Raw genomic sequence first — 15,278 nt, forward strand, 5'->3', positions numbered from 1 at the left:
CCTGCTGCCGGGGGGGGCGGGGGGGGGGGGGGGCGGGGGGGGGGGGGGGGGAGCTGGTTCGGTTGGGTGGGGGGAGGTTGGCTGGGTGTGGTGGGTGGTGTGGGAGTCGGTGGTCGGTTGGGTGGGTGGAGGTGGGTGGTTGCGCACCCACACACTCAAGCATACACACCCACACTGTGCACACACATACACGCATACACACACAAGCATACACACACACACACACACACACACACACACACACGGGTGGCTGGTCTCCTCCCGGTTAGGAGCGGGTGTGTAGGTGGGGGTTATTGAAAAGATGCGTGGGGGTTGACGGGGTTGTGTCGAAGGTGGAGCAGGGGTGGGGGTGGTTCAGAGTTCAGGGGTGGGTGGGTTAGTATGACTGACGCCTCTGCTATCTATAGGTCCGGGGATGTAGCCGGTGAGACGGAGCGCGAGCACCTGAGGCCCTGGTCTGCTCCCCCACACACAACGCACGGCCGGTTGCCGTGGCAACCCACACCTGTCTGCAAGGTAGACTGAATTACGGTGATGGAAGACCTTTTAAAAAATGAAGCGAAATTAAATAGGCTGGATATCCAGAAGTAAGAGGGAGAAAAGACTGAAAATGGCGCTGGAGACGGTCTCAAGGCCTCCTCCTGGCCCGTATTTAATATAAATCAAATGATGGACTAATTACAGTCTAATACATCTATATTACTTTTATGGCCACTGCTGGCTAAGGGGTTCATCCAATCGTACATGGATTGAAACTGTGAACTATGCTGCCATCTTGATGTCGGATTTGTCACCTATCGGAGCGGTTTGAGAAAATGGTGGATCTATGTGGTAGGTATTACTTCCTATTCTTCCCTCAAATGCAAAGTAAAAAATAAAGTCTCCAGTATGTAGAATTTTGCACTGAGCCAAACAGCTCCAAAAATAGGCTAAACGCTCCGTGTACTGATGCATCACACTTTAGACAGAGGGAAAGGAGTTAACACAGACAGACCATCTGTATCTGTGCGTCACTGACCAATCAATTTGTTGTGAAGTTAAACGACAGGAGACATTGTTTTCCACACTATCGCTGCAGTAAAACAGAGTCTTAACAATGCTAAATTTGGCAGATGAAGTTAGCACCTTATGCTACCTGATCCCGCTGGAGGTCAAAGATGAGAGCTCTTCATTTCACAGCCTTAAGACCGTCTTCCTTATACTCTGCACAATGACCAGCCAGTGTATGCTGCAGTGATTGATGATTTGAGTGGTTTGGATAATGGAGACGTATGTTTAAAAATGTCGTTTGACTATGTTTATGTAAAATGCTGATTATTAGTTGGCAGCAGTTTGCATTCGTAAGGACGTAATTAGCATTACGTGATTTGCGAGCATTTCTCATAAGGAATTTGTTAGCCTCAACCTCTGCGATTCAAGTACACAACCTTAAATCTAAAGGGGTCCTTTGACACCTGAAGACACAGTTTACTTCCTGCTTTTGAAAAAGTTGGCCTGAAAGACTGCATAGCAAATCCCTCTGAATGCTTTCTGTACGTCACAGTCAGAGACAGCGTTTATATGATCAATTTAGTCCACTGAGTGAACGCAAAGTGCAGCCTGTATAGATCCGACAGGAGAGGGAGGCCGAGAGACATAGGCTGAGATAGCGGAGCTGACGTGTGTAGGTGGCACAGGAAGAGAAGGACAGCTGAGGTGACTTCTATTTTTATTCCGAAGCTCGCTTTGTGGTACAGAGTTACAGCTAAAAATATATTTACCTCAAACCGCATTTGTTTCCATGCCAAAAAGTTCCCTACTCTAGATTTAACATAACCTTATGCCCCCCGCCCCTCCCCCACTACCATATCACCTTATTCATGGTAAAAGTGCTTTAACCCAGTGAAAAAAAGATTATATCGAGGCACACACACACAAAACAACACTGTGACTGAGAGCAGTTAGGTGCATCTATGAACCACTGACACAAAAAGTCATTAACATATATTAGCATGGGTCATGCTCTTAAAGTACAATACAAAGAACATTCAATGAGATTTGGGAGGTTGGTATTCACGTACACTGGCTTTTCCGACGATGGCTTGGTAACCGCTCCCCAGATTCTTTCATTGTCTGTTTTATATCTCTCCCTCTCTTTCAGTTCACTCTGTCTCTGTCTTCGTCTTCTTTTAACACATCCCGGATTCTTCGACCCGATTCCTCAGACTGTATTCATCTTTGCTTCTCAATATTAATATCTCTTCAAGTATTTACAGTACATTTCATCAAAGTTGTCTTCCGACCTTCACAACCTAGTCCCACCATCTTAACTCCACTATATCGATTCGTCCACCGCAGTCATTCTTACATTTTCTTTATGTCACACAGTGTTCCCAATAACAATAATAAAATGCAAACAACTATATTGAACGTGGACGACTGCAGCTCTAAAGGAATATTAAAATGTGCTCCAAGTGACAGACACATTTAAAAAAAACAAAAACAATAAAACGTGCTTCGATGGTGAACAGATTTGATTTGAAACCCAATTGAAAATCAACTACTCCATGCTTACTACTAAATTAAATCTCAACATGGCCTCATTGAAAAGACCCCTGGTGTAAAGATGTCCTCTAGGGTTCTGGCCACACGGGGCTGCTGTTCAGTTTATTCGACCGAGCCGTCTCCCCTCAGTGCATGGCGGCTCCTGGCCGCCAGACACAGGGCTGCAGGCCCAGGTTGCTGGTGCTGAACCTGGGTCTCGGCCCGCCCGCCGAAGACTGGCTGCTCCTGGACGAGGGGCGGTACCCGTTGGTGGGGCTCAGATCTGGAACGCTGACAAACTGCCGGTTGGCCTGCTCCGAGCCAGATCCCTGGCGGTGGGAGAAGGTGGGGATGTGCATGGGGGCCCCTTGATGCACCGAGGTCAGGTGGGGAAGCTGGGGGAGAGGAGCTGAAGGAGCGGGTGGAGCCGGAGGGGACAGGGGGGAGGGGGAGGCCCACTGAGAGGGCTGAGGGTAGTAGCAGGCGGGGCTGCCGGGCTGGGGCTGGGGGTGGCCCGGGGCCGGCTGGTAGGAGAAGGCCGGCTCGGAGCGCCAGGTGGGCTCGCCCAGGGAGGTGACTGACCGCGGTACGAGGACCTTCAGGGAGGGACCCGTCGCCACGGGGGGGGGGCGTGGAGAAGCGCTTGACCTCGCGCACTCGCGCCGTTTGCATCGGGGTCTGGTAACCCCCCATCACGCCTCTCTGCTGCTGCTGGGGGGGCCGCTGGGGGCTGGAGGTCATCTGCGGGGCGCCGGGCACGTAGGTGAAGAGCGACGGGTTGAGCTGGTACGGCTGATGAGTCATGATCTCCAAAGGCTTGAGGCCTCCTTTCTTTGCGGCCGCTTTGGATCCGGTTTTCTGGCCCGCTCTCCCCGCTTCAGCCTTCTGGGGCTTCTGGGCCTTGAGAGGGCAGGAGGGGGAGAGGAGGGGGTTGTAGCTGATGGGCGGCGGGGCTCGGATGCTGGACGAGTACTTCCAGGCGGCCGGGAGGGAGGGTGTCGGGGAGGCCTCTCTGGGCTGGCCGGGGGAGAAGGGCGCGGCGGCCACGGAGGGCGAGCGGTCCACCACGTAGCGGTCCATCCGGCTCTGTCTGCGGGCAAACAGCTGCCCGCCTTTACCCTCCATCTGGGCCATCTGGGGGACCTGGGGCGCCTGGGGCTTGGGGGCCACGGGAGGGGGCCGGGGCCCCCGCTGGGCCTGCATGAAGTTACAGGCCTCCGCCCCGAGCCGCAGCCAGTCCTCCTCGGGCCCCGACTCGTGGCCCCCGGCGTCCCCTCCGGGCGCGCCCTGGCCCGGGCCGGACCCCGCGGGGGAGTCCATGTTCTGCAGCATGGAGAGCAGCGCCGGGTTGGGCGACACGTCTTTGTTCTGCACGGCGCAGAACATGGGCCTGTTGTTGGCACGGCGACGGGCGTCCTGCAGGATGCCGGTGCGCGCGGCGGGCACGGAGATGCGCTGCTCCCGGGACGCCAGGGAGTCGGCCTGAGGCGGAGGAGGGGGCGGAGGAGACCCTGCGGTTGCCATGGCAGCGACGGGGGCCGGGTGAGTCACAGGGCCGCCTGTCACGTTGATATAGGGGCTGAAGGGCTGCGGGGGAGGGGGGTGGTGTGTGGAGGTGGAAGGGGGAGGATGGGCTGGGGACCCGTTGGTCTGGGGCTGGAAGGCTGACTGGGTGGGAGCAGCGGGATGTGGGGGGGTGGGGGGAGGAGGAGAGCCAGAGATACCCGAGAAGGAAGGGAGGTGAGCCGGGCCATTGGGAGAGGGAAATGACTGAGAGGAGTGAGTGGGAGAGAAGGGCTGAGGGTGTGGGGGTGAGGGATGGGAGAAGGGCTGAGAGTGAGGAGAGGGATGGGAGAAGGGCTGAGAGTGAGGAGAAGGATGGGAGAAGGGCTGAGAGTGAGGAGAGGGATGGGAGAAGGGCTGAGAGTGAGGAGAGGGATGGGAGAAGGGCTGAGAGTGAGGAGGTGAGGGGTGGGAGAAGGGCTGAGAGTGAGGAGGTGAGGGGTGGGAGAAGGGCTGAGAGTGAGGAGGTGAGGGGTGGGAGAAGGGCTGAGAGTGAGGAGGTGAGGGGTGGGAGAAGGGCTGAGAGTGAGGAGGTGAGGGGTGGGAGAAGGGCTGAGAGTGAGGAGGTGAGGGGTGGGAGAAGGGCTGAGAGTGAGGAGGTGAGGGGTTGGAGAAGGGCTGAGAGTGAGGAGGTGAGGGGTGGGAGAAGGGCTGAGAGTGAGGAGGTGAGGGGTGGGAGTAGGGCTGAGCTTGTGGGGGTGAGAATGGCTGAGCTTGTGCGGGAGAGGGGTGGGAGAGGGGGTGGGAGAAGGGCTGAGCTTGTGGGGGTGAGGGGTGGGAGAGGGGGTGGGAGAAGGGCTGAGAGTGAGGAGGGGAGGGGTGGGAGAAGGGCTGCGAGGCTGATTGACAGCTCGGTGGACCTTGAGCGGGGGCCTGGCCGAGGGGAGGGGCGGCGCTGGCAGGGGAGTACGGGCTGGAGGGGGGAGGGAACGCGGCGGGCGGCCCTGAGTAGTGCGGGGAGAAGGGCACGGGCTGAGCCGGGGGCTGGGCGGAGGCCAACGGGGACGGGGGCGACGTGGGGGAGAGGCGTGGGGGAGGGAAGGTGCCGTTGTTGTTGCCGCCGTTGCCTCTGGGGGAGATGTAAAGGGAGGTGGTGGACACCGCTCTCCTGGCCTCGGGCCCTGGCAACGGCCGCTGCGGCTGTATCGTCACCGCGGAAACGGCCGTCACCGGCCTGGTCGCCGCGGCAACGGAGGCGGCGGCGGCGGCGGGCCTGGGCTGGGGCGGACGGAAGGCCACGGGGGCCACGGGGGCCCGGGCGGCGCCGGGGCCGGAGCCGAAGGGTCGGGCGGTGCGGTTCAGGACGCCGGCGGCGTTGGCGTTGGGGGTCGCGGCGGCGAGGACGTGGTGCTCTGAGTTCATGGCGGGATGGAGGTGCTGGTAGGCAGCGGGCTGCTGATGAAGATGTTGCTGCTGCTGGGGCCCAGCTTGGTAAGCACCTGGTGCCTGAGCGGCCGGGGTCAGAACCACGCTGGCCCGGCTGACCACCGTCGGCGCCCCGTTGGTCAGAGCCGCCGCGTGGGGGGACATGGGGGCGGAGTGGGGAGCTGCAGCGATTGGCTGCTTCGCGCTGCCGTTCTCCAGCCTGGGGCCTTGGAAGGCTACGCCGTTGTACCCTGTGTACTCCGACCCCGGGCTCTGATAGGCCGAGGCGTCGAGCCCCGGGTTGTGATTGGTGGACGGCGTGGTGGGGGTGGTGGGGGTGGTGCCCGGGCAGGCGGAGCTCATGCGGTCCAGCAGGTCCAGGTAGCCGCTGTCCCACGTCGGGTCATAGGACGCCGAGAAATCCTCTTCCTCGACCTCAGAGCCGCTGAGGGCGGAACTTCCCCCCTCTTCCTCCTCCGTCTCCCCCCCGGTGTCCCCCTCAGTGTCCTCCCCCTCGGCCTTGCCAAAGCAGGTCAGCGTGTATTTCTTGGCCCTCTGCCGGCGCTTCTTGAACATGAGCACCCCCTTGGAGTTGGGGTTGGGGGCGTCCGTCAGCAGAGAGGCGATGGACCGGCACTTGGTGCGCGCCTCCTTCACCTGCTTCTCCACCACACTCTCCCCGCGATGCAGCTCTGCAGGGGGGAGAGGGGGGGAGAGAGGGGGGAGGGAGCGAGAGAGAGGGAGAGGGAGGGAGGGAGAGAGGGGGGGAGAGGGAGGGGGAGAGAGGGAGAGAGAGGGGGGAGAGGGAGGGGAGAAGGAGGGAGGGAGAGAGAGGGAGGGAGGGAGAGAGAGAGGGAGGGGGAGAGGGGGGGAGAGAGAGAGAGAGGGGTAAGAGAGGAGGAGAGAGAGAAAGATAGGGGGAGAGAGAGAGAGAGAAAAGGGGGAGAGAGGGGGAGAGAGAGGCAGAGACACAGAGAAAAAGAGAGAGAGAAAGATAGGGGGAGAGAGAGATCGAGAGTGGGAAACAGAGAGAGAGAGCGACAGAGAGAGACAGAGGAGGGTCAAATGTGAGAAGAAACAACGGTGAATAAATGTTTAATAGAAGAAATCCAATGGAATAAAAAATGTAAAACAAATATATTTATATTGCTGTCGGATTAGATAGAAAAGGGGGGAAAAGCCAAAAATAGCACATATGAAGAGAAAACTGAGAAATGTACAAACTCAGACACTAAATCAGAATCAAAGGCTCTGCTGACAGGGAATAAGGATTAGCGTTGAGCGACAGTAATGTGTGCTGCGGGAATCAAAAAAAGACATTGAGTCATACAGTCCGAGGGGGTTAGATCAGGGTGTGTAATGAGTGGCAGTGGGGGGCTGGTGGAAATGTCCGGAAATACATATCTGATGTGTATTTATTAGCGTGTGATGTCAACTATTAATACTTGAATTATCTCCGCTCCAGGGACAAAAGTAACGACAACAAATGCAATCATAATTAAACTATTTGTGCCAATTTGTGATATAGACCGATACAGGACCTTAACTAATGAAAGTTTAACTTCTCACATGATAGAAAGAAGAAAATGGAAAAACAAAATACAAAATAATTCAAATAATTCCAACTCGAGCTTTGAATTAAATTGTTCATTCATTATGACTGCAGCCTTGTTAATGCTGTAGCTAATGCAGATGGATAATTCAGTACTATAGTCAAAGTGGAACACCAATCGCTCTCTATTCAACAGCATCAAATACGTCAGATGAGCACCAAACTCACAAACACAAACAGCCCATAACAGCAGAAAGGAACATTCAAATAACCCAGCTATAAATCAAATCTTATTAAAATATGCATTGTATGTTTACTCTTAAAATTGCATGTTTATTCTTAAAATATAGAATAAACATGCAATTGAATAAATAGGTATGATTTCCAGTAGTTTCCGTGAATAGAACCACAGCCAGAGAGCTTAAAGTAGGATCTTACCTGCATAGACCCTGCACTGCTGTCTATGTCCATCCAGCTCTGTTGTGGAACTACATGTGAGGTCCCTCATGGCATTAATGTGTGTGTGAATGTATGTCTGTCCCTGAATGACGCTTGCACACCAACGCGTACACACACACACACACACTACAAGTGCTACTCTTAGACGGGGCTGTTATATGTGTGTGTGTGTGTGTGTGTGTGTGTGTGTGTGCATGGACGGGGTGTGTGTGTGGGGGGGGGGGGGGGGTCCACCCCCAAGTAAAGACCTTTGTCTCTTGTCGGTGACCTAAACCACAGCATGATGTCAGCCGTCTATTCCGGTCTGTCTGACGACCATGAAACACCTGTCTAAGCTCTCTCTGTTTCTGTATACACACAGACATGATGGCACACACGCACTTGCGAACTTTCATGTACACACACTCAAACACTCAATGTGTGTGAGTGTGTCTGCGTCTGGATGGGTGCATCTTTGCGTGCGCGTCGGTCTGTATATCTTGTGTGGTTGTTGTCTGTGCGTGTGCGTTTGTTGTGTACTTGTGTCAATCTGTACCATTTTTGTGTTTGTGTTGTTCTAAATATGGTGTGTCTGTGTCTGTATATTTTGAGTTTTGGTGTCTGTCTGTCTGTCTGTCTGTCTGTCTGTCTGTCTGTCTGTCTGTCTGTCTGTCTGTCTGTCTGTCTGCGTGTGTGCGGGCGTGCGTGGGTGCCTGCGTGCGTGAGTATGTGTGTTTGTCTGTCTGAGTGTGTGCATTTGTGTGTATGTGTGTGTGTGTGTGTGTTTGTGTGTGCGCTCGCCTGGTGACTTTTTGTGTGTTTGTTGGTGTCCATCCATTGCTGTATTTCTGTGCTTGTTACTAAGGCTAGTTTTAGTTTATAGAGAACAGCTTGGCCATAACTCTTTGCAGATTTAACTACTCTGTGTGCTGGGGACACTTCACACGTCACCTGTGACTGCCATCGTAACCATCTATCCTTCATTCACAGCCAACAAGCTGACATGCAAAGCCCAGGCAATTTGTGTGTATGTGCTTTTTTCTATTATTCACACATGTGAAGTGGCTTATGTTTGAGAACGCTACATGCGTGTGTGTTCCTTGGATTGTGTTTGTGCAAAGGACAAACGCAAACATACCTGTGTGCGTTTGTGGGTGCGCAATGCACATCAATGCTTTTGATGTGTGTGTGTGTGTGTGTGTGTGTGTGTGTGTGTGTGTGTGTGTGTGTGTGTGTATGTAATGTGAGAAAGGCCTGGTCCCCTGACTCTTCAGTCAAATATCCTGTCACTATTGTCCTGCGATCCAATGCTATTACAGCCTAACCTGAACACTTGTGTCCTTGAACCCTGGCCATCGGGCCTATATAGCACTCTCCCATTACAGTGACATGCATTCCCAAGTGGGCTGCATTTGCTCAGAACATAGCTATTCACATGGAACACTGTCAGCAGTATGAGGTGGCACTGTAACATCCGCCCATGAAATTAAATCTCAGATAATTTTAAATAATGAAAATGTCTATGTGGTGAAAACACGGTGTTACAGAAAATTCTGATGCATTATACATCGGGATTTCCACACCACTGCGTTCATACACACGCTCACACACACACACACACACACGCGCACACACACACACACACACACACACACACACACACACACACACACACACACACACACACACACACACACACACACACACACACTAACACAGGAACACACACACAGATTGACCCACAAGTAAAAGAGTATGAACCTAGTCATCATCAAACAAACATACACAGGGTTCAGCTGTGCAGATCTGTAAACCAGAGTTATGTCCATCTGTCTTTCCAAGGGAAGCATTAAGAACTATAAATACAGTGAGCCGGGCAACTGCTCAGAATACTGACAGAGGAGATAGACTGGAATTCCTATGCGGAAGGCTAGGATACATCAACACTTAACTGCTCTGAATGACTCCACCATTCCCAATCCCTTTGCTTGCAGAACATAATCCAGCTCAACGGGAGAAACTGCAGTGACGTTACTTGGCCACTAGAGGGTAGTGTAGCGGAATATTTAGGAAATGTAACACTTGAAACAGTTGTTGTGGCTCACGAATGGAGTCCCTGTCATCTACAGCTTTACAATAAACGCAGTTGCTCAACCGCTTTTGTTAGAATCTTTACCATCGGGCTTTGATTAGACAAGTGTGAAATTTCCAAAATAACTGCCATTTATCTATAATAATAAATGCTAATGTGAAAGATGCATCGTGGTCTTTACTCACTGGCTTGTATAGCCTTGTCCACGTAGGTAGTGGAAAGTTCATCGCTGATGGGTCCGAGCTGGGGTCCTACCATGGGCACCAGCTGCCTACTGGACCCCATCATCATCGCCTCTTTGGCCCGTTCAAGGGACACAAGGGGCACGCAGCTCCCTGCCTCCTGGAAGCCGCTGTCCACCTCCCCCTCCCCTTCCATCAGGCCCTGGTCCTGGGTCGGGGTGAGGGTGCGAGGGGTCAGAGTGTGTGGCGTGAGCAGCGCCGAGTGGTCGGTGGTCCTCTCCTCGGGGGGCTGGTAGACCAGCTCCCTGCGGGGCACGCCCGGTAAGCCTTCCAGGGGTCTGGTGGGCTCCCACAGGGCGTGCAGGAACCCCCCTACGTCCGGGGCGCTCTCGTACCTGGGGAGGAGGGGAACGGGTCTGTTCAGGTCAACATGGTTTTTTTTTGGTTTTCCTTGCATATATTTTCCATTCTAAATAAAGCACTTGCTCGGCTGATTAAGCACTAATCTTATCTGATGTGCGAGTCTTTGGCTCAGGAAGAATTGTGCTGTTCTCAGCCCAATTGAGAAATGAATGGCTGGAACTGGATCATACAAAAATATCTCTGCGCGAGGGAAAGAATAATATGGTCGTAAAATAAGCAATATTTTTTATTGTGCTATTGAAGAAGCACAGCAACCAAAATCCCAGGCATACACTATATTGGCTGGAGTCGAAAACACAAACTAAGTGTAGGTGTTGTTCAAAGGGTGGTTCGAAAAAATGAAAATGTAATGGTTTTGTGGTCCATATTTAGAGCCTAATAAGGTTTTCAAATGATTTGTTTTCTAAACCAATAGGCTCCAACTTAATCATCTGCCAGTTTAGAGAAGTATTTCTTTGGGACAAAATACACAGAGGAGGAGAAGGAGGAGAGGCAGAGAGGAAGATGGAGGAACGGGGGGAGGAGAAAGAGGAGGAGGATATGGAGGATATAAAGAGGAGAAGGATGTAGAGGAGGAGGAGGAAGATATAGTGGGGGAGGAGGAGGAGGAGGAGGAGGAGGAGGAGGAGGAGGAAGAAGAAAAGCAGGAGGAGAAGGCCGAGGAGATCAGTCAAGTGAAGAAGGTGAAGCCTGGTCATCGGTTCATCGGCTGCCTCTTTACCCGCTCATCTCCGAGGTGGTCTCCTCCTCGTCGCGGGACTCATAGCGGGCCGGCGACCGCGGTTGCGGAGGCGTCCGTCGTTGGCGCCGGAGCGCGGGCGTCTGTATGTCCGCGTCGCTGTCCGTCTCGCCGTAGTAGGCCTCGCTGTCCGGGGGGGAGGTGATGCAGACTCCGCCCCCGACTGGAGGCGACAGCATCCCCCGTCCGGCGACGCGAGGAGAGGCCGAGGACACACAGAAGGCCGGAGCCCTTGGGGGACAAACGGACACAAACGACTTTTACCCAAGAGATTTGTAGAGTTTAGACTCTGAATGCATCATCGGTGTGTTTGACGCTCAATCAGGGTTTGAGTGGGTAAGGATGTGCATTTGTATATCTTCATGTGTGTGCATTGTCTGTGTGTGTGAATGTGAGTGTACGTGTGTGTGTTTTTGTATGTGTGTGTGTGTGTGTTTCTAAGCTTGTGTGTGTCTGTGCACGTGTCTGTGTGTGTGTGTATGTGTGTATGGTGAGAAAAAGGGTGTGTATATACATGCATGTGTGTGTGAATGTGTGCGTGTATTCATGTGTGTGTGTTAGTATGTATGTGTGTGTGTGTGTGTGTGTGTGTGTGTGTGTGTGTGTGTGTGTGTGTGTGTGTGTGTGTGTGTGTGTGTGTGTGTGTGTGTGTGTGTGTGTGTGTGTGTGCGTGTGTGTGTGTGTGTGCCTGTGTGTGTACCCCCACACAGGCATACAACTGTTTTTGTATCTGTATGTATGTGTGTTTGCTACCTCTTCACTCTCAGGTTGAGTGTGGCACTCTGCATGTCGATGAGATTCATGGCCTGACTGTGACTGAGCTCCGTACACGTTTGATCTCCAATGGCAACCAGCTCATCATCCTCCTTCAAGCCAGCTCTGCACGCTTTGCTGCGCCTGCGTACCTGTGGAAACACACCGGTTAATAATGCATGTGAGGCACAAGCACCACACAGACTGTACTCACAGGCTCCAACTATAGTCGTACTACACGTATGTCAAGGTTCAATACCGAACAACACATCACGTTCCACAGGTGTGATACATGTCCCGTGTGCGATATGGTGTGTGATATTGCTGATATTGCTCCCTTAGCCTAGTCACTGAATTAATGAATATTGAAATTCATCATTGGAAATGAAAATCGTATTATGCGTCCAATCAACAATAATGTAATTCATTTTAACTCAGATTTAACGACAACATGTGACTATAGGGCAACCATCCAACTCCTTGTCTCAAGCAGTCAACCCAAGCGAACATCAACTTAATTTTTTAAATTGTACTACTGGGTGTTCTCTAGCTCATTGTGGCCAGTGCAAGTGATAAATATTAAGTGGCTTGCTCAAGAGCAATCTGAGACTACAATAAAGTACTCAATAAAGGGATTTGGCTGGCATAGATATCAGGTCACACTATTTCCTAATATAGTGGCTAATGCTATGCTCAGTGATTGTCTACCTATAAAGTTGAATAATGGCTGAACGATGGATTTCACCTTCATATTGACACTTTTCAATTTGAGTAAGGACATAATAGGACATGGGACCAAATACAAAAGGCATAATATTAATGCTAAGAATACGCTTCCCATGGCCTCCTCAGGTTCTCTATCAAGCCTTTTTTTATTATAATTTATGTTCTAAGAGGTCAGTACTGAGGGAACTCGAACCCAAACTAATTACAGCCCCCCTACTTTAAAAAAAATGTTCTGACTTCATGAAGCTATTATTGCTGGAGGCGGGGCTAAAAGATGATGTCATGGGACCCTTCGGGAATGGGAAGAGGAAAGGGGGGCGGTGAGCCTAAATCAAAATGGCAGAGTATATTCTAGAACATGAGATTGTGGCAACAACTAAATAAGGAAGAAGACGATCATTAAAATTGCCACATCTTGTTTACACACACACACACGCAAAAAACACACACACACACACACAGACACACACACACAAGCACACACGCTCACACACATACAAACGCACATGCAAACACACACACACACACACGCAAAAAACACACACACACACACACGCACCCCCCCCACACACACACAAACACACACGCACACAGACACATCTACAGGTTGTTATCACAGTGCCACTGTTTGAGATAAAGGTATTTTTGTTCAGTGTGGAGCGTTCTCACACCTACTTGAATACTTTGGAAGATATGACCGTACTCTCTTTATCTATGACTCTTGAACCATAATCCTAGATCACTCCCCAGGCTGACATGATAGTAGGGATGGTAATAAGGGCTTGCACACACACACACACACGCAAACACACACACACACACACACACACACACACACACACAACAACACACACACGTAAATATCTCCTGAACCATTATATTCCAGATCACTCACCAGGCTGACATGATAGGAGTTACAAGGGCTTGCATGTTCACAAACAAACGCATAAACACACACACACACACACACACACGCACACACACACACATACACATGTCTCCTGAACCGTTATTCCACATCATTATCCAGGCTGACATGATAGCAGGGATGTTTACAAGGGCTTCCAGGTTTGCACACACATACACACAAACACTTGCACACACACACACACATACACTCGCGCACAGACACACAGATGCACAGCGCAGCTGAGCATCATGTAAAAGTCCACTTTGAACAGCTGCACAGCCCCCATGGACTAGTGGAAATGCCTTTCATCCACCATGTGTTCCTGACCTACCCAAAATAACACCTAGTGGGAAAACTCCCCATCGTATGACAGACCGTAGACAAAGCTGATGGGAGGCAAAGCTACACTCAATTGCATTAGATACGTTTAACAATGGGGTCATTGTGTGTAGTCCCATAATAGTGTCAATGTTTTAAAAAGAAGAAAAGAAGGGAATAATCAAAGAAAAAAATAGAGAAGTCAGAGAGTGATCAGTTTGCGTAGCCGACCCCTCTTAAATAAGCTATTCTGATTACCTTCGAACCCCTTCCCCCCTCCCTCCCACACACACACACACACACACACACTCAAACAGCAAAGTGTCGAGAACACTGCCGATATCGGCTGAACGATATCGGCTGAACGATATCGGTTGAACGATATCGGCTGAACGATATCGGCTGCGTACTTGTGCCTTCTACAGCCAGTCACTTAATTTCCGTCTAACCTCGGTTTGAACGGGAGGTCATGGGCTCCGAACTGCCGACAGCTAACGTCGGAAGCGAGTCGGGGAACATTCCAACTTACCAGAATAGCCTTTCTTATTTGAGGGGACAGGCACGGCTGTCAGCGAATTTAAGATAGAAGCAACAAATCCTATCGAGAGGCGATTCTAAAATAGTAGGCACTAGTCCCTGTACATTGAGCTAACTGTGAGGTTATCTACATTTGAGTAATATATTAATTTGTTTAATAAAAACCAAACTATGACACACAACTGTGATAAGTTGTCTGTTAATTGATCAAATAAATTCATTATCTGTTGGGTGGTATCAAAATACAAAATATTCAAGACAATACAAGCCACATCGCTGGAACATGACCCACAACTCTCAACTCAATTGAGTCGAGACAGAGCTAGACCTAAAGAGCCGGACCAGGTTTAACAACGCACACAAACACACATACACACACACAAACCACGAGCATCCATGGGCCCTCGGACCACAACAACACAACACATTCCACCGGTACCTTGGCCACCTGCAGGGGCCTCTCGTGTTCCGCTCCCCCCTGCAGTCTGAAGCCCCACGGAGCTCCTCCGGAGAGGGACACCACCACGTCCTCCTCCACCAGCATCCTGCCGTGATGTGATCTGGGGGCCCCTGATAACAGGATTCGGCTCTTCTCCTGTTGCCCTCACTATGTGAGTCCTGGCAGTGGACGAGGCTGCTACATATGTATGCGTGTGCGGGGGTGTTTGTGTGTGGGTGTGTGTTCCTTGCACTCTGCTCCTCTTTGAGACTATGAGTCTGTGCCCAATCGTTCCACCACCCACCCACCCACCCACCCTGAGGAGAGATGGAAGAGAGGAGGGGCGTGTCCTGGGTCACAGTGGAATGCTGCGTCTGTGGGGGTTAGCATTGAGGCTTGAGTGTGTCTGTTTGTGTGTGTGTTGTGTGTATGTGTGTGTTGTGTGTTTTATGTGTGTGTGTGTGTGTGTGTGTGTGTGTGCTTTATGTGTGTGTGTGTGTGTGTGTGTGTGTGCGTGTGTTTATGCGTGTGTTTGTGTGTGTGTGTGTGTGTGTGTGTGTGTGTGTGTGTGTGTGTGTGTGTGTGTATTTGTGTGTATGGGAGTGCTTGCCCGTGCGTTAACTAGCATGCGTGTGTGTCTGAGTGTGTGTTTTGTGTGTGTCTATACCCCTGGCCCCTTCTTGTATTTAACACATGCCTTGTCACTCTTCAATACTCC

General features: G+C 51.6%; 1 protein-coding gene across 1 annotated transcript; it reads right to left on the reverse strand.

Moving 5' to 3' along the window:
- Positions 1 to 2,669: 2,669 nt before the first annotated feature.
- On the reverse strand, positions 2,670 to 14,665 carry LOC307090236 (synaptopodin 2-like protein; the record flags this gene model as incomplete). Its single annotated transcript, XM_079756811.1, is given in 7 exon segments — positions 2,670 to 3,152; positions 3,154 to 4,187; positions 4,947 to 6,143; positions 9,719 to 10,110; positions 10,860 to 11,108; positions 11,631 to 11,782; positions 14,561 to 14,665. Coding segments are annotated over 7 exon segments (3,612 nt in total).
- Positions 14,666 to 15,278: the final 613 nt, after the last annotated feature.

Source organism: Pollachius pollachius (assembly GCF_949987615.1).
Source record: "Pollachius pollachius genome assembly, chromosome: 19".
Lineage (NCBI taxonomy): Eukaryota > Metazoa > Chordata > Actinopteri > Gadiformes > Gadidae > Pollachius > Pollachius pollachius.